Source organism: Crinia signifera, chromosome 11, assembly GCF_055691185.1.
Source record: "Crinia signifera chromosome 11, ASM5569118v1, whole genome shotgun sequence".
In the NCBI taxonomy this organism is placed as follows: Eukaryota; Metazoa; Chordata; class Amphibia; order Anura; family Myobatrachidae; genus Crinia; species Crinia signifera.
In genome coordinates, this window is record NC_139227.1 from 94,430,702 (window position 1) to 94,453,941 (window position 23,240).

Here is a 23,240-nt window from a genome sequence, read left to right on the forward strand (position 1 = left end):
GCCGTGTAAGTGATTGCCGCTTTAAACAAAAAAAAAAAAAACCTGGAGATTTCTTACCAAATCTCTCACTTGATTCTCTCATCCTATTACACTTCACCCTATGTACCGCTCATATCCAGCGGGGACAGTTGTGGAGTATAAGAAAGTACAATACAACTAGAAGCATTGCAGCAGTGGAAGCTTCCAGGGCCGGTGTTCCTGCCACATACATATTATATAAGGAAGATGTTACACATACATACATACATATATATTTATTTTCAATTCCACTCAATAAGTTTTATATATAACCAGGAATTCCTGAAAATATTCTGAAATGAGCTTTTTAAAGCGACATGTACAGAGGCATAGAAATGAAGTCTATACACAGGGCCTGATTCAGGAAGAAGATGATGGTAGAACAAGAGGCTGCCGGATAATAAATAACATAACACACAGAGAACATAGACCCGGATGTTTGGCTCAGGGATCCCGGACCTTATGAGCCATAGAACAAAGAAGCCAAATAGTGAGGACTTTCTGTCAATTAACCATCGATGGTGATCCATTGATCGTTGGACTATGTACATGCCTAGATGGAAAACCACACATGTGCATATCGGGGATGGCAGCCATCATCAGCTGTAGATAAAAACACTCACCATCAGACCATCGATGGATGATACCCATCAATGGATACCTTTAAAGCCAGAAACACTGAGGACTGGTTCAGGAGAGCGATGAGACGATGGCAGAACAGGACACAAGGAGCTAGGGATGGAAGTGATAGGGGGTGATAGGATAGGAGGATAGGGGTAGCAGTACATACAGTCTTCAGTGCGCCCCGAGCCTGCAATAATATGACTGTACCATCATGGTTCTAGTAGGGGCTCAAATAATATCATTGCAGGGTGAGGGAGAGCCCAGTGATGCCAGGCTAACCTGCCGTAGTTGGGGGCATAGACTGGCAGAGGGGCCTCTTCTCTCCCACCTGCAATTGCGCCCTTGCACACTTGGTTCCAGCACCTTTGTGCTACAAGTTCTGGATGCTGCCTATGTGGGGCTTAAGGAATGGATAATACTGATGAAAGCCACAATTCTGCACCAGGCGGTGGCGATGCTTCAGTCGGGTGATTCATGGAATCTACATCTTAGTGACACTGAGGGTCCCCATCCCCTGACCGGCCACTGTACGCAGTGCGCAGCATGAAACGGGTCAGTGCCACCCATAGGCTTTCCTGCCGAACTTGTACACCAATCGCCGGTCCACTCGCTCCAAGATACCGGTCTTGTAGTAGTGCCTGCAAATACAGTATGGACAAGTCAGTGGTCTGGGCCCAGCGGCACCTTCCTATCCTTCCGGGTGTACAGCGCTCTAGAGGCAGCCATGGGACAGTTCTGGTCATTGTATAAAGCACAAATCTATAAAGATGCTAGCACACAAGCAGGCACTGCACAGGAACAACGCTAACATGTGTAAGTTACATGTATGAGTGCTGGGTTCAAACATGTTTCCAGGTGCAGTCATTACTCACTGACCCATTTCCCAGGTCCCCCGGCAGGTGCACATGTGTACTCATTACTCACTGACATTTCCCAGGTCACCCATCAGGTGCACATGTGTACTCATTACTCACTGACATTTCCCAGGTCACCCGGCAGCTGCACAGGTGTACTCATTACTCACTGACACATTTCCCAGGTCACCCAGCAGGTGCACAGGTGTATTCATTACTCACTGACACATTTCCTGGGTCACCCGGCAGGTGCACAGCTGTACTCATTACTCACTGACACATTTCCCAGGTCACCCGGCAGGTGCACAGCTGTACTCATTACTCACTGACACATTTCCCAGGTCACCCGGCAGGTGCACAGCTGTACTCATTACTCACTGACACATTTCCCAGGTCACCCAGCAGGTGCACTCATTACTCACTGACTCATTTCCCAGGTCATGTGACTCAATGACACATTGCCCAAATCATTTAACCTAGAAATCGCGTTGCATCGCATCTTAGGTTGCTTTGCAAATGCAAACTCCTTCTTTAATGGACAAAACCATGCTGCACAGCAGGTGGGGCAGATGTAACAGGTGCAGAGAGAGTTACATATGTGTGGGGTGAGTTCAAACTGAAATCTATATTGCAGTGTAAGAATAAGGCAGCCAGTATTTACCCTACACAGAAACAACATAACTCACCCAAATATAACTCTCTCTGCACTGGTTACATCTGCCCCTCCTGCAGTGCAGCATGGTTTTGTCCATTAAAGAAGGAGTTTGCATTTGCAAAGCAACCAGAATCACCTCCAATGTCCCTTGTCCTTCTGTTCTCTATCTATGGCCAGCACCCACCTCAGAGCCCTGCTGAGCTTCTCATAGTTCATCCTGTCGTTGCGTTTCCTCTGGCCCCACATCCGGGCCAGGGCCTCAGACTTCACAACGCGGAAGATCCCCTGCTCCCTATCCTCCCAGTCCAATATGCCATCATTGTCCTCAGGTGACAGGAGGAGGTCTCGGAGGAATTCCCACAGGTGAGAACTGTGTATACCTGCAAGATAGAGGACACCTGTGGTCCAAGACTGAGACATTCGCGGGAGCAAATAGTGTACGGTGCTGAGCGGGAATTAGCACTTATCCTGCTGTATTACATCCCTAATCCCTACTTTCCTATAGCATGCTGACCTCGGGTTGAAGTCATTTGGTCTACAGCATGATGGTCGACAGTCGTTAGGTCGACACAGGAAAAGGTCGACATGGGTCTAGGTCAACATGGTTCTAGGTCGAAAGGTCATTAGTTTGAAAGGTCATTAGTTAGACAGGTCATTAGGTCTACAGGTCATTAGTTCGACAGTGTCTAGGGTGACAGTCAAAAGGTTGACATGGGGTTTTTCACTGTTTTTTGAGCCGACAGGCGGTATTTCATGCCCTACCATCCACTAGGGCGTGGTGGGAGAACAAAATAGTGCGCCGAGCGTAGTGAGGCACTGTGCCCAAAGCATCGCGAGTGATGCGAGGGGATGCGGTGCACTTTTAACTGTGTCCATGTCGACTGCGTTGACATTAGGTAAAAAAACAGTGAAAAACCCCATATCGACCTTTTGACTGTCGACCTAGACACTGTCGAACTAATGACCTGTTGAACTAATGACCTTCCGACCTAGAACCATGTCAACCTTGACCCATGTCGACCTTTTCCCATGTTGATCTAATGGTGTTGACCTAATGACTGTCAACCATCATGCTGTAGGCTAAATGATCCCCAACCAGCTGACCGCTGACCGCTGACCTCTGTGTCTTATTAGCAGTTTGCTTCCAATTATTAAGTGTAATAGAATACGCTGGAGCTATAAGAGTAACTGTTAGTAACTAATAATAGCAGCACCAGATAATAGTTCAGGAGAGGTTGCAGAATTTGGTGATCATTAGACAAGGGGCGTGGCCAGGGCCTCACAGGACAGGGCATGGCCTAGCATCGTGGAATGGGACGATGGGGTGTAGCCTTGCAGGATGGGGCGTGTCATTGCAGGATTGGGCACGGTTTCATAGGACAGGTCATGGCATAGCTTACCAGTCTGCCTGCCCCTACTCTACGTCAAGTGTTACACATAATGTCACCGTTCAGCACCTGGCGTCCGTCACTGAGGAGGAGCAGCATTTGGTGCACCCCCGGAGGTTGGCCCCCGAACTCTTACCTGACCGACTCTGGTTGTGAGATCTCTGTTTATTCCCAGTTTCTGGTTTCGAGTCAGTTTTCTCCTCACCTGAAATATAAAGAGACCGAAATGTATTATTTCCCTCATTTTATAATCCCATTTATTACAGCTGCATAACATACAGATAGAGCCATCCTCATCCAGCCCTGTAATAGGATTAGTGAGACAGAACTCTTGGACATAGGGGCGCATTTATCAACATATTGCGATGCCGGCGCAGTGGCATCGCCGGACATCGCATTGCGGTGTTGAAGTACACCGCCTGAATGTATCATTAAAAGGGCGCAGGGACAGGGCTCCGAAAGGAGCCCAGCCCTGCGAAGCCCTGACCCGGAAGCCAGGGGGATCTGCGCATGCGCGGTTATGCTCTGACCCCCGCCGACCCCTGTGTCCGCACTACCCCGCTCAGCAGTGCGATCCCGCAGCCATAGGCTGCAATGGGCTATCGCCATATCAGAATGGCGATAGCCCAGGGATGCAAAGCCGGGCTGCCCGATGTTAATACATCGGGCAGCTTCGCATCCCCCATAGAAACCCATGGGGGATGCAGCCGGCGGCGGTGCAGCGGGGATCGCAGCAGGGATCGGAGATCCCTGCTGCGGTCCCCCTTTGATACATTTAAGAGATACTGCTGCATTGTTCTATGTATTGCAGCTGAGAACAATCGATGATAAGAAACCTTGGTGAGCCATGGCTCTCCAGAGAAGGCTTCATCACATAGACGCATATCTCCCAACATGACCCTCTCCAGGAGGGACACCATGCTCTGTTCCTGTTAATTTCTGATGATTACCATCACCTGTGGTGCAACACCTTTCGTATCCATCAACCAGTTTTTAAACAGGTGCTGGCAATCATAAATGAAGAGGGAAGTCCAGAAACAGAGCATTGTATCCCTCCTGGAATGGGTCATGTTGGGAGGTATGTAGATGGTGTTACAGGTCACCATTACCCCGGGCACCAAATGAATGATGTAAAAGTAAGACAAGACGCGTGTAAAATGGTCTTCTAGACTCTGGTGGCACCAGGGCCTTGGTCACCCTTCTCTGCCACCGGCCCCTGGGCCACTAATTCTGCACCTGCTGTACAGGATAATGAGTGTGTGCGCTGTAATGGATGAATATACATTTACCTAGATACAGAAGACGTGTGTGTGGGGATATATGTGTATGTTTGTGCATAGGCGTCCACAGCACATTTCATTAGGGGGTGCACCATCAAAGGGGTGTGTCTAGCACCACCAATTGGTGTGTCTAACACTGTCAATCAGCCGTGTTTACCACATACTTGCCTACCTGACCCTCTCCTTCAGGGAGAAAATGCTCTGTTCCTGGACTACCCTGGTAATGTATGATTGCCAGCACCTGTGGGGAGTTAGGTAATTGATAAGAAAGGTATCACCACAGGTGATGGTAATCATACATTACCAGGGAAGCCCAGGAACAGAGCATTTTCTCCTTCATGGAGAGGGTGACCCAGTGGCGGGCTGGGACGGGGGTCAGGATGCCATGTGCCCCCCGGGCCGCTCTACCAAGTAATGCTGCGGGCCGCCTGCTTGTTCGCCGGCTCATTCTGCTGTAGCCGGGGCTTTCAGTATATGGCCTCGGCTACAGTAAAATGGCCGCCTGCATTGATGACATGTCCAGGGTATGGCCGTGCATTCGGTTCCTCCTGGCAGTGACAGACGCAGCGGCCAGCGGGGGTGACGTCACGACGCCAACGCCACCCACCTGTGCATCTGCTGGAGGAAGAGCCGGCGGGTGGAAGGCGGAGGGCAGACTGCTGAGGACGGAGGATGACAAGCCAGGCAGGCAGGGTGAGCAGGCCTGTGGTGTCCTGGCAATATTTTTTTTTTTAAAGGGAGAGAAGCCTGTGGTATCCTGTTACTGTTATTATATAGTGGTGTGGTAATATTATTATTATACAGGAGGAGCAGGCCTGTGATGTCATTATTATTATTACTATACAGAGGGAACAGCCTGTGGGAGTACTCCTGTTACTATGCAGGGTGTGGGTGCATCTTGTGGTGTCCTCCTGTTATGCAGGGGAGCAGGCCTGTTGTGTCCTGGTATTATGCAGGGGAGCAGGCCTGTTGTGTCCTGGTATTATGCAGGGGAGCAGGCCTGTTGTGTCCTGGTATTATGCAGGGGAGCAGGCCTGTGGTGTCCTGGTATTATGCAGGGGAGCAGGCCTGTGGTGTCCTGGTATTATGCAGGGGAGCAGGCCTGTGGTGTCCTGGTATTATGCAGGGGAGCAGGCCTGTGGTGTCTTGGTATTATGCAGGGGAGCAGGCCTGTTGTGTCCTGGTATTATGCAGGGGAGCAGGCCTGTTGTGTCCTGGTATTATGCAGGGGAGCAGGCCTGTGGTGTCCTGGTATTATTATGCAGGAGGAGCAGCCTGGGGTGTTCTCCTGTTATTATGCAGGGGGGAGCAGCCTGTCGTGTCCTTTTGTTATTATGCAGGGGGGCTTAGCTGTTGTTATTATTATGCAGGGGGGGCTTAGCCATACCTCCCAACTGTCACGATTTTAGAGGGACAGTCACTATTTTCGGGTCCTGTCCCGCTGTCCCACCCGCGGCAGGCATTGTCCCGCTGCGGGGGGTGGCAGTTGGGAGACCCCCCAATCTAGTAGAATAGACGCTATGCGCATGCGCACAGCGTCTATTCTCGTATGAAAATGAGGTCGCGGCTAATTAGCATAAGCCGTGCCCTCATTTGCATACGCCCCGCCCCCTTTTTGGGCGCTAGCGCGGTTGGGAGGTATGGCTTAGCTGTTATTATTATGCAGGAGGAACAGGCCTGTGGTGTCTGGGACGTACTAAAAGGAATGACAGTGGAATGACAGTCTGATCTGCTGAAATGGAATGCCCATTGACTATAATGAGAGAAGATTTCATTTATATGTATATTTCAGAAATTATGAGACTTATGAACTATAATTTTTGTACACATCTTGCTAAGACCATTACACATACAAATAATGCGGAATGATGGCTGCCTCCTATGGAATGACAGCCCTTTAATTTGCATACTGGAGCTGTTTCAATGCTATTTTTGCTTAGGGATGGCGAATTAAACTGCCGTCATTCCATAGGAGGCAGCCGTCATTCTGCATGTAACATATATGTGTAATGGTCTTAGCAAGATGTGTACCAAAAATATAGTTCATAGGTGTAATAATTTCAGAAATATACATATAAATGAAATCCTCTCCCATTATAGTCAATGGACATTCCTTTTTAGCAGACCAGACTGTCATTCCACTGTCATTCCTTTGAATACATCCCCGTCCTGTTATTATACAGGGGGAGCAGGGGGTGGTGGTGGTTGTTGTTATACAAGGGGAGCAGCCTGTGGTGGTGTTATAAAGGGTGAGAAGCCTGTGGTGGTGATATACAGGGTGAGCAGCCTGTGGTGTCATGGTATTATACTCCAGTTGCTATAAACAACTGCAGGCCTAATCTTTTTTTATTAATAAGAAAACCCTCCATTTAACGCTGTTACTTATGGGCCAGTGCTCTGGACTTGCCCCCCAGGCTGAAAGTTGCCAGAAAGCCCCTCAGAGGGTCAGGAAGGCAACCATGGTCTACCATCATCTATTGGCAGTCACTGGAATATAAAACGTCTCTCAGCCACATAATCTCCGGCCTATATCAGTTAATCTTCTCATTACTCTGGGTAACAGTACATGCAAATGAAGTCACTACATATGTATGACACAGGTGTGTAGTGATATGGGTGGTGCAGGTGTGTAGTGATTTGGGTGACGCAGGTGTGTAGTGATATGGGTGGCGCAGGTGTGTAGTGATTTGGGTGACGCAGGTGTGTAGTGATATGGGTGGCGCAGGTGTGTAGTGATATGGGTGACGCAGGTGTGTAGTGATATGGATGACGAGGGTATGTAGTGATATGGATGACGCAGGTGTGTAGTGATATGGGTGACGCAGGTGTGTAGTGATATGGGTGGCGCAGGTGTGTAGTGATATGGGTGACGCATGTGTGTAGTGATATGGGTGACGCAGGTGTGTAGTGATATGGGTGGCGCAGGTGTGTAGTGATATGGATGACGAGGGTATGTAGTGATATGGATGACGCAGGTGTGTAGTGATATGGGTGACGCAGGTGTGTAGTGATATGGGTGGCGCAGGTGTGTAGTTGATATGGGTGACGCAGGTGTGTAGTGATATGGGTGACGCAGCTGTGTAGTGATATGGGTGGCGCAGGTGTGTAGTGATATGGGTGACGCAGGTGTGTAGTGATATGGGTGACGCAGGTGTGTAGTGATATGGATGACGCAGGTGTGTAGTGATATGGATGACGCAGGTGTGTAGTGATATGGGTGACGCAGGTGTGCAGTGATTTGGGTGACGCAGGTGTGCAGTGATATGGGTGATGCAGGTGTGTAGGGATATGGGTGGCGCAGGTGTGTAGTGATATGGGTGACGCAGGTGTGTAGTGATATGGGTGACGCAGCTGTGTAGTGATATGGGTGGCGCAGGTGTGTAGTGATATGTGTGACACAGGTGTGTAGTGATATGGGTGACGCAGGTGTGTAGTGATATGGATGACGCAGGTGTGTAGTGATATGGGTGACGCAGGTGTGCAGTGATTTGGGTGACGCAGGTGTGCAGTGATATGGGTGATGCAGGTGTGCAGTGATATGGGTGATGCAGGTGTGTTGTGATATGGATGACGCAGGTATGTAGTGATATGGATGACGCAGGTGTGTAGTGATATGTGTGACGCAGGTGTGTAGTGATATGTGTGACGCAGGTGCGTAGTGATATGGATGACGCAGGTATGTAGTTATATGGGTGATGCAGGTATGTAGTGATATGGATGACGCAGGTATGTAGTGATATGGATGACGCAGGTGTGTAGTGATATGGATGACGCAGGTATGTAGTGACATGACAATGGTCTAGTACAAGTAACAATGCAAAACACACATAACTGATTGATGGGCGCTTCTTGGAATATGGAATACAGTTCTAAAAAGTAAAAGTCTTTGGTAAAAGGTATTGCTAGAGACAGGGAGGTGTTTATAAGAGTGGGCACAGAATAAGGGTGTGCCTGTGCACACCTAACACTCAATGTGCGCACGCCTATGTGAGTGTGTTTGTGTATATGCATATGCGTGTATGTGTGTGCGCTGTAATGTATATTTACCTGGATACAGAAGACGTGTGTGTGTGTGCGTACGTGCGTGCATGCGTGCGCTGTAATGTATATTTACCTGGATACAGAAGACGTGTGGGTGTGCGTGTGTGTGCGCGTATATGTGTGTGCGCGCATTACACAATCTTTATAGTTACATAAATCCCGTACAGAAAGAGATAAATCTTTTAGGTGCAGAACTAGGGCAGTGAGCCTAAAGCTTCACAGTGTTGCCATAGTAACCAATCTAGAAACCGCTAGACAAATCTGCTTGGTTGCTATGTGCAACAACTGTCTGCTTTAGAAACTTTAGTAAATCTTTCCCAGGTCACTTCTCCGAGCCTATAGTACAGATGGAAAATGTTGTGGCACTTACGCTCTGCGCCGCGGGAAGGTGGCGCTTCCTCTGCCCTGGTGAGTACTGGTATGCCTGAAAGAATAGAGCAGGTTACTGCGAAACACGTGCCACACATTGCTGGTTATTCTCTAGAACAGGGGTTCCCAATCTTTTTTGAATCCCGGCACCCTAGAGTATTGGAATTTTTTCACGGCACCCCTAGGCCCCCCCAAAAATTATTAGATTGGGTTTATATGCAATTCTTAGGTTCAGTTATGTGGTAAAGGGCAGGATTTGCTTCTGATTGTACACATTGTACCATTGGCAGCCACCAGAACTGGTTTTGCCCATTAATAATTAACCATAAATAATTTGAATTGGTCCTGGATCACCAACCCGGGGCACCCCTGCAAGTGTTCCGAGGCACCCCAGGGAGCCACGGCACACATTTTGGAACCACTGCTCTAGAACATCATCATCATCATCTATATAAGGTGCAAGAGGAAATCTCTACCTGCACATAGTAAAACCAAACTGACTGAGCTACTAATAACGTCACCTGGGGTTAAGCATGGATATCCTGAAAACCTGGACTGTTAGGGTGCCCGATATAGGGAACCTCTCGATAGCTCAGGCTGCCTTACCATGTGTGCGGATGTCCTGGAGGAGGCTGTACAGATAATGGCCACATGCCCCAGCAGCCTCGGTGAAGTCCTCATTGGTCAGGCTGCAGAGCTCATGGCCCGTCACGTTGAACTTTGAGAAAGGGATACAGGTGGCGTCCAATTTGTAGTTGTCACAGCAGTACTGGAGCCATTCGCAGACGTGGTGCCGGGTCCAGTGCTCCGGGGGCAGGGAAATCCACGGGGCTGCGGGCACAGGCATTGGGAATTACATAGGACTCACACAGAACAGGGCTGTGGGCACAGGCAATGGGAATTACATAGGACTCACACAGAACAGGGCTGCGGGCACAGGTAATGGGAATTACGTAGGACTCACACAGAACAGGGCTGCGTGCACAGGCAATGGGAATTACATAGGACTCACACAGAACAGGACTGTGGGCACAGGCAATGGGAATTACATAGGACTCACACAGAACAGGGCTGTGGGCACAGGCAATGGGAATTACATAGGACTCACACAGAACAGGGCTGTGGGCACAGGCAATGGGAATTACATAGGACTCACACAGAACAGGGCTGCGGGCACAGGCATTGGGAATTACATAGGACTCACACAGAACAGGGCTGTGGGCACAGGCAATGGGAATTACATAGGACTCACACAGAACAGGGCTGCAGGCACAGGCATTGGGAATTACATAGGACTTACACAGAACAGGGCTGCGGGCACAGGCAATGGGAATTACATAGGACTCACACAGAACAGGGCTGCGGGCACAGGCAATGGGAATTACATAGGACTCACACAGAACAGGGCTGCGGGCACAGGCAATGGGAATTACATATGACTCACACAGAACAGGGCTGCGAGCACAGGCATTGGGAATTACATAGGACTCACACAGAACAGGGCTGCGGGCATAGGTGCCGATTTATGTTTTTGCTGGTGGGTGCTCAAGCCAAAATTATAGGGGAGTTGTTTCACGGGGAAGGGGCGTGGCCACAAAATAATACCAATTTATTTTACGCAGCACAGATGTCTCCATTATTTAAATTACGGCAGAAGAGTTACCCCCCTCCGCCAGCTCGTCACATTGCGAGCTGGCCAGAGGAGTCTCACCCCCAACTCCCCCCCCCATATGTGTCTCTTCCCACTCATATTACTGTTTTCCCCCGGACCACCTATCCATATATGCCTCCAAATGTGCCTGTTCCCCATATATATCCCGAACCCCACCTCAACCAGCACCAGGGCACATGCAGCACCCAGGGGTGGATTTAGGGGGGAGGGTGCCCCTAGGCACAACAATAATGTTTACTAAGTAGGACAGTTTATAGGGGCAGTATCTGCATGTCCTATCCATTTACACTCTATTTAAGATGGAATAATATACAGTACAGTGGATATTTTGCAGTTACTGGTACATTTTGGGCTGACAGTACTATCACAGGCATCCAAGTGCCGCCCCCAAACATGTGCCGCCCCTAGGCCGGTGCCTCACGTGCCTAATGGGAAATTCGGCTCTGGCAGCACCCAGCACCAGGGCGCACACCTCAACCAGCACCAGGGCACACACCTCAACCAGCACCAGGGTGCACCTTGCACTAGGGCTCACACCTCACCCAGCAGCAGGGCACAAACCCAGGGCACCCATGACTGAGGGAATCTGTGTACATGTTAGTTACATTGTATACTGAGGCTGGGGAGTGGGCATCATTAGAAACTAGTAGAAACTAGAGATGACTACAAGTACAAGTCTCCTACCTGGGACACAGACTCCGTGCTTCAACAGGACATGGTCAGGGGGATCTGTGAACTCTGACTCTACCTGCATGCTGTCCCCTCCTCTGAACAGCCACAGTCTCTAAGGGCCTTATTTTGGTTCATTCTTTCTGACAAAATCCTTCTTAGATGGGCAAAACCATGTGCACTGCAGGTGGGGCAGGTGTTACTTGTGCAGAGAGAATTAGATTTGGGTGGGGTTTTACTTCAAAGTGAGATCTATATTGCAGTGTAAAAATAAAGCAGTCAGTATTTTCCCTGCACAGAAACAAAATTACTCACCCAAATCTAATTCTCTCTGCACATGTTACATCTGCCCCCCCTGCAGTGCACATGGTTTTGTCCATCTAAGAAGGATTTTGTCAGAAAGAATGAACCAAAATAAGGCCCTTAGGGACCATGAGGTACTCTAACATCGGGCAGACAGCGGCAGCTCTGGCTGGAATGGTCAAGCCCCCCTGATGGTGACCCTGCTGCAGAGCCGGCCTTAGGCATAGGCAAACTAGGCAATTGCCTAGGGCCTTTGGAATGCATAGGGGCATCAGCAGCTTCTGCTGATTAAAATGATATGCAGCATGCCTATATTAAGTGTGTGAGTGAGGCTGTATCTGCATATGAAATAGTGTATTCATGGAAATCACTGTAACATATCATTCTATATGCAGGTACAGCCACAGTCACACACAGAATATAGGCATGCCACATATCATTTTAATCATTGGAAGCTCCTTGTGTGTGCTGGTCACATAAAAATGCAAATAAGACTAATTTTCAGCAAAAAATGCACCCAACGTTAGCAGAACTGGCCAGGAGCTGCATGGCTTATTGAGGCAAGATGTATGAGGAAACATCTGTATCCAAGCAGAGGCAGAGGTCACAGTGTTAGCGGCTGTGCGAGTGCTGTCTGTGGGTGGGTTGGTTGTGCAATAGTGTTCGGCATATGTGTAAGGGGCATTATGTGTGTCATGTATAAATGCATTAATAATGTGCAACATATGTGTAACAGGCATTATGTGTGTCATGTGTATAAGGGCATTAATAATGTGCAACATATGTGTAATGGGCATAATGTATGTCATGTGTATAAGGGCATTAATAAAGGTTGGCATATGTGTAAGTGGCATTATGTCTGTCATGTGTATAAGGGCATTAATAATGTGCGACATATGTGTAATGGGCATTATGTGTGTCATGTGTATAAGGGCATTAATAATGTGCAACATATGTGTAAGGGGCATTATGTGTGTCATTATGTGCATGATGGGCATTAATAAAGGTTGGCATAATGTGTAAGGGGCATTATGGTTATAAGAACATTAATAATGTGTGTCATGTGTAAGGGGCATTACTGTGTGGTATTATCAGGGGTGCCGAGAGAAAGGGGTAGGGGGTACAAATTACCCAGGCCAAAGTCTGATGGAAGGGCCCAGTGGGGGCCCTGGGCCCCCTCCCCTTAAGTGACAGCAGCAGCTGCAGCTCTTCTCCTCTGCCCAGCACGCACTACTTTGTGCTTCGTTGCAGTGTGGCCATGGAGGTGCTTAAAATACAATATTTTCTCAGGATTTTTTTCTAAGGGTATAATGTGTGATGTAACGTGAATAAGGGACACCATCGCATGATATAATGTGAATAAAGTGGCACTACTGTGTGGCATAATTTCAATTGGGGGTACTATTGTGTGGCCATGCCCCTTCCCAGCAAGAACACACCCCTGTTTGGGCTGCGCACCGAATGTGTGCACTGTTTCTATTTAAAATATTGCGGGTAGGAGCACCAAAATGATGACTGCTATGATGAGGGTTGATGGTGCTGGGAAAGGGGAGCAGGGTCAGAGGCGGAACTAGTGGCGGTGCTAGGGGGCACCAGCCAAAATCTTGCCTAGGGCGTCATTTAGGCTAGGGCCGGCTCTGCCCTGCTGTCCCGGAGCCGCCAGATCGGGAGGTGGGGGAGCGTGCGAGCAGGGTGGGTGAGCCGGCGGTGCATGGCTCTGGCGCCCTCCCTACGCCCTTGCTCCTGTGCCCCCTTCTACTTCAGCAAGTGGCCGTGGGCCCCTGTACTCCGGCCGGCTTGCGATGTGACATGCTGGCGTCAAACCACGCTCCCTCTCCCCGCCCTGCACTGTACTGACTCAGGAGGAGTACAGCGCAAGGCAGGGGAGAGCATGGTGTGACGCCAGCGTGTCCAGTGCATTATTATGGGTGGGCTGGCTGTGCAGCCAGCCACCAGCTGACTCGACGGATGGCGGGCCTGGTGGGTGCTTAAGATTTTCCGTGGGTGCTCAAGCCCCGGAGCACCCACGGAATCGGCACCTATGGCTGCGGGCACAGGCAATGGGAATTACATAGGACTCACACAGAACAAGGCTGCGGGCACAGGCAATGGGAATTACATGGGAGAGCGGTAAGTGTCAGTGCGGCAGGTGTAGTGCAGCAGATGTAGTGCTTCAGGTATCAGAGCTGCAGGCGGCAGGTGTCAGTGTGTCTCTGTCCACTTTATCTCTCTCCAAGGCTTAGTACATCTCCCCTTATGACAAATGTTGGCATGATAAAACAGATTGTTAATCACAAAGGGCCCCATTAATCGCATTGGCACAGTGTTCTGGGTATGACCCGCTGACCACTGACCACACATGTATAAGATACAGATGGCGAAAGCTGCGGGGGCTCTGCATTACAGACACTGGAAAATCGGGCAGTACCCATAGCGGTGGGAATGGAGGGATCGGACATATCTGCTGCCATCCTACATACTGTACATTCACCTGGAATGGGCCCCAATAAGTGTAATTATAGTATTGCAGCAGGATGTGCAGTCGCTGTACTAATAACGGATACATGACACCTGGGTGACGCCTGCGCCGCTGATTTGCCTACAGAGCACATGGGGAATCCCCGACTGCACATATAACAAGTACAGACATAGCAAGCGCTCACTGCCAACAGGTAATTAGTGGGAAGGGAATATTTAATCAGCAGCAGCAAGTGATGTCATCAGCAGTAATTAGGGTAATTATGTATTATCTGGGCTGCCGATTTTTTGATTGTATGCCTTAACTTAAGGCAAACAATCAGATGCGATGCGATGCGATATCGCATCACATCGCATCCGACCATATCGCATGCGATGCCATGACCCGATTTTTCCATAGGATTCAATGTTAAAATGGACTGAGTCCATTTTAACACGGAATTCAATGGGAAAAAGGGGTCCTTTTCATACCCCTACTATCCAAGTGGGCATGGAGTTGGATATAAACCTGTGGCGAGCGTAGCGAGCCACCGAGCCCGAAGCGTGGCGAGCGGACGGTATTCTGTGTCCGCTCGCCACAGGTTTATATCCAACTCCATGCCCACTTGGATAGTAGGGGTATGAAAAGGACCCCTTTTCCCATTGAATTCCATGTTAAAATGGACTCAGTCCATTTTAACATTGAATCCTATGGAAAAATCGGGTCCATCGCATCGCATGCGATATGGTCGGATGCGATGCGATGCGATGGACCCGATTTCAAAATCGGCAGCCCAGTTAGTACATAAGTACCGTAATTAGCATAATATATGCAGAGATGACAGCGACACGCATTAAACAAGATCACAAAAAAAGCTAAAAACTTGTTATAAAGCCATTGTTACAGGGTAAGTGCATAGGCAACATACAGATAGCATGATCATCTGTGCGGTTACCATCAATGCAGGGCATTGATGACGATACTGTAAGTAGTCATCGAGGTCAGCCAACTGTGCAATGGATGACCACACTACACAGCCCCGTGTCACCCTACACAGCCCCGTGTCACCCTACACAGCCCCGCGTCACCCTACACAGCCCCGCGTCACCCTACACATCCCTGCGTCACCCTACACATCCCTGCGTCACCCTACACAGCCCCGCGTCACCCTACACAGCCCCGCGTCACCCTACACAGCCCCGCGTCACCCTACACAGCCCCGCGTCACCCTACACATCCCTGCGTCACCCTACACAGCGCTGCGTCACCCTACTCATGATGGCGTTAGCTGACGTTACCAAGCTATGGAGGTAGCAATCAGACACATGGGAACCCCGATACCTGCTGTGGAACCCCTGTAGTTACATTATGTGTCCATTGCTATGGAGGCAGCTAGCACAATCAGACACAGGGGAACCCCGATACCTGCTGCGGAACCCCTGTAGTTACATTATGTGACCAATGCTATGGAGGCAGCTAGTGCAATCAGACACAGGGGAACCCCGATACCTGCTGCGGAACCCCTGTAGTTACATTATGTGCCCATTGCTATGGAGGTAGCTAGTGCAATCAGACACAGGGGAACCCCGATACCTGCTGCGGAACCCCTGTAATTACATTATGTGCCCATTGCTATGTAGGCAGCTAGTGCAATCAGACACAGGGAAACCCTGATACCTGCTGCGGAAGCCCTGTAGTTACATGATGTGCCTGTTGCTATAGAGGGAGATAGTGCAATCAGACACAGGGGAACCCCGATACCTGCTGCGGAACCCCTGTAGTTACATTATGTGCCCATTGCTATGGAGGCAGATAGTGCAATCAGACACAGGGAACCCCGATACCTGCTGCGGAACCCCTGTAGTTACATGTTGTGCCTGTTGCTATGGAGGGAGCTAGTGCAATCAGACACAGGGGAACCACGATATCTGCTGCGGAACCCCTGTAGTTACATTATGTGCCCATTGCTATGGAGGCAGCTAGTGCAATCAGACAAAGGGAACCCCAATACCTGCTGCGAACCCCTGTAGTTACATTATGTGCCTATTGCTATGGAGGCAGCTAGTGCAATCAGACACAGGGAACCCCGATACCTGCTGCAGAAAGGAGGGGAGGTTAGGGTCAGACTGCGGGAGGGGAGGTTAGGGTTAGGCTGCGGGAGGGGAGGTTAGGTTCAGGCTGCGGGAGGGGAGGTTAGGATCAGGCTGCGGGAGGGGAGGTTAGGTTCAGGCTGCGGGAGGGGAGGTTAGGTTCAGGCTGCGGGAGGGGAGGTTAGGGTCATGCTGCGGGAGGGGAGGTTAGGTTCAGGCTGCGGGAGGGGAGGTTAGGGTCAGACTGCGGGAGGGGAGGTTAGGGTTAGACTGCGGGAGGGGAGGTTAGGGTCAGGCTGCGGGAGGGGAGGTTAGGGTCAGGCTGCGGGAGGGGAGGTTAGGGTCAGGCTGCGGGAGGGGAGGTTAGGTTCAGGCTGCGGGAGGGGAGGTTAGGGTCAGGCTGCGGGAGGGGAGGTTAGGGTCAGGCTGCGGGAGGGGAGGTAAGGGTCAGGCTGCGGGAGGGGAGGTTAGGGTCAGGCTGCGGGAGGGGAGGTTAGGTTCAGGCTGCGGGAGGGGAGGTTAGGTTCAGGCTGCGGGAAGGGAGGTTAGGGTCAGGCTGCGGGAGGGGAGGTTAGGGTCAGGCTGCAGGAGGGGACGTTAGGGTCAGGCTGCAGGAGGGGAGGTTAGGGTCAGGCTGCGGGAGGGGTGGTTAGGGTCAGGCTGCGGGAGGGGAGGTTAGGGTCAGGCTGCGGGAGGGGAGGTTAGGTTCAGGCTGCGGGAGGGGAGGTTAGGGTCAGGCTGCGGGAGGGGAGGTTAGGGTCAGGCTGCGAGAGGGGAGGTTAGGGTCAGGCTGCAGGAGGGGAGGTTAGGTTCAGGCTGCGGGAGGGGAGGTTAGGTTCAGGCTGCGGGAGGGGAGGTTAGGGTTAGGCTGCTGGAGGGGAGGTTAGGGTTAGGCTGCGGGAGGGGAGGTTAGGTTCAGGCTGCGGGAGGGGAGGTTAGGTTCAGGCTGCGGGAGGGGAGGTTAGGTTCAGGCTGCGGGAGGGGAGGTTAGGGTCAGGCTGCGGGAGGGGAGGTTAGGGTCAGGCTGCGGGAGGGGAGGTTAGGGTTAGGCTGCGGGAGGGGAGGTTAGGGTCAGGCTGCAGGAGGGGAGGTTAGGTTTAGGCTGCAGGAGGGGAGGTTAGGGTCAGGCTGCGGGAGGGGAGGTTAGGTTCAGGCTGCGGGAGGGGAGGTTAGGGTCAGGCTAGAGGAGGGACGGTTAGGGTCAGGTTTCAGGAGGGGAGGTTAAGGGAGGGGAGGTTAGGGTCAGGCTGCGGGAGGGGAGGTTAGGATTAGGCTGCGGGAGGGGAGGTTAGGGTCAGGCTGCGGGAGGGGAGGTTAGGATCAGGCTGCAGGAGGGGAAGGTTAGGGTCCGGCCAGTGGCGTAACTAGATACATGTGGGCCCCATAGCAAAAGATTGTAAGGGCCCCTATTTATCACCTAATGCTGAAAAATGTATACAGCACATGATACTTTGACAGGAAAAAATTGGGCCCCTTTCAGCTCTGGGCCACATAGCAGGTGCACCCCATGCACCTATGGTAGTTACGCCCTTGCAGTGGCGGATTCAGGGGGGGGACACCCGGGCACTTGCCCCCCCTGTCATTTATTTTGTAGCTGAGGACTAGGGCTTTCCAACGAGCCCAGCCCCATGTCTCTAGCCCCCCGGGAACCGGAGATATCGCCTGGCAAACCTGTAACATTTTTTCCCCATAGGACAATATGGGACCCGTCAATTCCGACCCCCACCCGGTTCCGACGGCTGCCAGTTCCCGCACTGGCATCACAGAAGCTTGTGGTTGATTTCATTCAATTCCAAATCGCTGATCCTTCAATATGATACCAGGCTGGTCCAAATCGGTCAATCAGTTCCAGAGATATTGCGTGTAAACCGATTTTTTTATTTTTGAAATGTAATTTCAGGGGTATTATTTGAAATAGCCGGGACCTGCAGTGCTCTGAATACAGCCAGGCTCTGCCACTGTCAGTGGCTATCACTTCTGCCTGGCAGCGGCTGTCCCCCATTTACCACGAGCATGTATTCCCCCTTGGCAATGAGCATGTAATCCCACATGGCAACGAGCATGGAACCTTTAGCAATGAGCATAGAACCCTTGGCAATGAGCATGTAGAGAACCAGCACTTCTGTAGCATAATTTTTAATAGGCATTATGGTGTTTGGCATAACACATAATGGACATAATGGCGTGTAACTTAACGTGTAATGGACATTATGGTGTAAATGTTTAATGCTAGCCTTTGGTGGACAATGTCCCTGTTTATGAAGTGTATTGTGAATTTTGGCTTAATCTGTGTGGCATTATGTGAATTCTGGCTCAATCCATGTGGCATTATGTGAATTTTGTCTCAATCCGTGTGGCATTATGTGAATTTTGTCTCAATCCGTGTGGCATTATGTGAATTTTGTCTCAATCCATGTGGCATTATGGGAATTTTGGCTCAATCCGTGTGGCATTATGTGAATTTTTTCCCAATCCGTGTGGCATTATGTGAATTTTGGCTCAATCCGTGTGGCATTATGTTAATTTTGGCTCAATCCGTGTGGCATTATGTGAATTTCGGCTCAATCCGTGTGGCATTATGTGAATTTTGGCTCAATCCGTATGGCATTTTATGCATTTGGCTCAATTCGTGTGGCATTATGTGAATTTTGACACAATCCATTTGGCATTATGTGAATTTTGGCTCAATTCTGTGTGTGTTATTATATAAATTTTGGCTCAATCCATGTGGCATTATGTGAATTTTGACACAGTCCATGTGGCATTATTTGAATTTTGGCTCATTCCATTTGGCATCATGTGTAAGGGGCAAGTATAATGGGGTCTAGTATTTTGTTGCATAATGTGTAGAAGTTGCATATGGTGTTGAAACGCACCCTGTTGAGTGGCCACACAACCTTTTCCGGAGCGCGCCTTTGGCGCGCGCACAACTACATCCTTCACTTTTGTCGCCATGGTGGCCCTGCGTACTTTAAATGCCAGGGCCTATTTTTAATTCCATTCCCACCCTCTCCTGCCGCTCTCTTAGCATGTACACTGGCACCACTAACACCGCCCCTCCCCCACCCAAACCCTTTTTTATCATGGTGCCCCCCCTGTCATTTTATCCTGGATCCGCCCCTGCGCCCTTGGGTCCGGCTGCAGGAGGGGAGGTTAGGGTTAGGCTGCAGGAGGGGAGGTTAGGATCAGGCGGCAGGAAGGGAGGTTAGGGTCCGGCTGCAGGAGGGGAGGTTAGGGTTAGGCTGCAGGAGGGGAGGTTAGGGTTAGGCTGCAGGAGTGGAGGTTAGGGTCAGGCTGCAGGAGGGGAGGTTAGGGTGAGGCTGCTGGAGATGAGGTTAGAGTCAGGCTGCAGGTGGGGGAGGGATTAGGGTCAGGCTATGGCAGTGTTAGGCTACTGTGCTGTGCCACTGTATTCTGCGAGAGGTCATGTATACTCCTGTGATCACAGAAATTGGGAAGGGAAAGCACAGAATGTCTGGGTTGGTGCACCTTGAAAAAAATGTACAATAAAATGTAACTTTTAATAGGGAATGTCTAAAAGGTTGCGAAAAATAAAAACACACTAACACACATATACAAACAATGATTGTTAAAAAAGGATTAAATCCTTATGCAGTGTGCCCCCGAAATGTTTAGTTTAATATCGATAGGATGTCATATACTTCTCCTGGTATATCTGTGCACCTAGGAGAAACCCACTTAATAATGACTATCTGTTAATAATAAGGCAGATTGCGGTTTGTGCATAACCCATGTATCAGATCTACCATGAGATCGGGTTAGGAATGAATCTCCAGTCTGTAATGTAGGGAGGCTCAAGGCTTGTCCGGGTATGTAGGATATAACCCGTTGCGCTAGTAACCCATGCCGCCCGTCTGATGGTTACTGCTGCCGCGCCTAAGGTAATTGCCTGGTCCCTTACAGACAGAGGACGCCTGAGGTGTGTGCCCGTGCACAGCCTCAGGAGGACAGGACTGCTGCTATGGTCGGGTGACGGCCGTCAGACCCTGACCTGTCAGCAGTGGGGTTCCGTGTAAGCGGAGACCCGTAGGACGCAACTGGTACAGAAATCAAAATAGAATGGTAAGTGGGGAGGGGGTATCGGGGGACACACTGAGTGTGGTCGGCGCACGCTTCGCAAGAGCTTCGTCCTGGTCCAAAAGTGAATCCCACACAATCAACCAACCAATATAAGGGTCCAACCAATATAAGGGTCCACCCAATAACGATTGTTACTGTACTTTCCTGTGCGACTGGTACAAACTCTTGCTCTGTTTACTCCTGTGAGCACCACCGCTGCGCTGTGACACCATATACTGACCTGCGATGGTGGTTAACGCTATACTGCTCCATGATAATATTATCCTGGAGATTACTAGCATCAGATGCTTGCACATTACCTGGTGGTTCTCTGTGTGTAGGGTGCAGGTCGCTATAGAAGAGGTCTGTCCAAGAGAAGTGTGACTCGGTAAACGATGGCATAACCGTGCCGTGCGTAGCGGAGTCTATCATACCCTGTAACATACAAACAACAACACATCAAGGTCTCCTAATGGTGGGGGGGGGGGGTGCTTGCTGGGCATATAGTTACATTGTTGCCTACCCACAGTATATCAGTGTAATATAAAGATTAGGTGTTATCCTGATGATTAGTAACAGGACATGCGATTTGCTGGCCGCACTGATACCAATCCCCAATAGCAGTGATAGGGCTCATCGTGAGGCATCACAGAACCTGTACGTTTTCCCAGACTTTGGACAAGGGAGTATGTGGGGTAAGACGACTCCACAATAACATCTACAAACTCCCCTCCCATTGTTATCAAGATGTAGAACACAAACACAGCATTGTCCACACATCAACACAACCATTGTCAACACACACCCACTCACTGTGCAGGTGTCACAATGTATCTGCAGCGAGTCACAGAGGAATGCCGCCTGGTATATATGTCACCATATGGCAGCTTGGGAGATGCACGGTGTGTGTGTAATTGTAGGATCTCAGCCAAGTGTAACATTACCAGACACATCCACCTTTTCTAACAGATAGAAGTTCCAAAGTGGATGGGGGCTCCCTGTCCCGTCCCCCTGGGGCGTTACCCAAATCATGTTACCTGTGTAAATAAACAGACGTGAGAGGCACCTGTACAGTCACACGGAGGCCATCCGCACCTGTACAGTCACACGGAGGCCATACGCACCTGTACAGTCACACGGTGTCCATACGCACCATAACAGTCACACGGTGGCCATATGCACCTGTACAGTCACACGGTGGCCATACGCACCTGTACAGTCACACGGAGGCCATACGCACCTGTACAGTCACACGGAGGCCATACGCACCTGTACAGTCACACGGAGGCCATACGCACCTGTACAGTCACACGTTGTCCATACGCACCTGTACAGTCACACGAAGGCCATACGCACCTGTACAGTCACACGGTGGCCATACACATCTGTACCATCAGAAAATGGCGATACTCTTAGATACACCTGTGCAATCACACAATAGCGATACTCATACACACCTGTACAATCACACAATAGCGATACTCATACACACCTGTACAATCACACAGTGGCCATACACTAATACACACCTGTACAATCACTTTGTGGTGATACTCTTATACACACCTGTACAATCACACAGTGGCCATATACACCTGTACAATCACACAGTGGCCATACACACCTGTACAATCACACAGTGGTGATACACTTATACACACCTGTACAATCACACAATGGTGATACACTCATATACAGCTGTACAATCACACAGTGGCGATTCTCTTATACAGTTTGAATACATTCCACCCAAATGTAACTCTTTCAGCCTGTTACATCTGCCCCACCTGTAGTGCAGCATGCTGTTACCCAGGTCTCTCTGCACCTGTTACATCTGCCACACCTGCAGTGTAGCATGGCGTTACCCATCTGCAATAATTGCAGCCTCGCTAACAGGTCTGAATCAAGCTCATTTGGTCTCTGACAATGGCACATGTCACGGCACCTGAGTTACAGCCCTGGTTGCAGCTTTACAAACCGGTTGAATCAGGCCCAATATACACAAATAATCAGCTTTGAAGCTGAGCAGATCCACGTAGTGTGCGGCTGCAGGGGATTGGGTGGGCGACTGCACAGTACATACATCTGACTAGTTGCAATGGTTTTGAACTGACGTTTCCAAGTAACTTTGGCCCTTATTCTGATTGACGCGGACTTTACCGCGTACTTACGGATCGCGTCTTTATGGCGTCTGCGCATGCGTGGAGAACGCTACGCGCATGTGCCACGCCTTGACTCGGTACCAGTTCGGGCAAATCCCGTCCAAAACTGTTCACCGCTATCAGTCGGGAAATAGGGGCGTATTATGGGCGTCATGCGGAATGACACATGGGCGTAGTTTCAAAGTGGGCAAAACGGGGCGGAAACATGGGCGGACACGGGGGAGTACACTTATGTTGGGGGGCGTACATTCGGAAACCACTCCGAATGCACGCGATCAAAAAGGGAAGAAATGTGCGGTGTCCACAAGTGTACTATTGCTTTGCGGACACCACTCGTTCATGCGGTAGGCGAACGTACGCCTAATGACTACAAGCATTAACACCTGAACCCAATAGAATCGACTCCTTTACTCATTACTCACTAATAGGACGCTTGTCAGTGCTTTAATTGAAACCATTGCTGCTTCAAGGAACCCGTACTAAACACCCACATATGCTGTACTTGTCAGACACTTTCAAACTGCTAACAATGGACATGACAGATTTATTATTATTTGCACTTTAAATAGTATATGTG

The 23,240-nt window shown here is 50.0% G+C and overlaps 1 protein-coding gene across 1 annotated transcript; it reads right to left on the reverse strand.

The window, feature by feature from the left end:
• Positions 1 to 273: 273 nt before the first annotated feature.
• ELF5 (E74 like ETS transcription factor 5) lies at positions 274 to 20,945 on the reverse strand. Its single transcript, XM_083164997.1, has 6 exons — positions 20,822 to 20,945; positions 9,836 to 10,060; positions 9,231 to 9,284; positions 3,676 to 3,744; positions 2,336 to 2,531; positions 274 to 1,280 (listed from the first exon to the last, which is right to left on the reverse strand). Exons 1-6 carry the CDS (start codon positions 20,943 to 20,945, stop codon positions 1,196 to 1,198), a joined length of 753 nt encoding a protein of 250 aa, XP_083021123.1. The 3' UTR covers positions 274 to 1,195.
• Positions 20,946 to 23,240: the final 2,295 nt, after the last annotated feature.

Coding starts and splice junctions, on each gene's coding strand:
- ELF5 (XM_083164997.1), bottom strand. CDS start 20,945: ATGTTACAGGGTATGATAGACTCCGCTACGCACGGCACGGTTATGCCA. Junction 9,285..9,835: donor CCAGGACATCCGCACACATG/GTAAGGCAGCCT, acceptor CTATTCTTTCAG/GCATACCAGTACTCACCAGG. Junction 1,281..2,335: donor AAGCTCAGCAGGGCTCTGAG/GTGGGTGCTGGC, acceptor CTGTATTTGCAG/GCACTACTACAAGACCGGTA.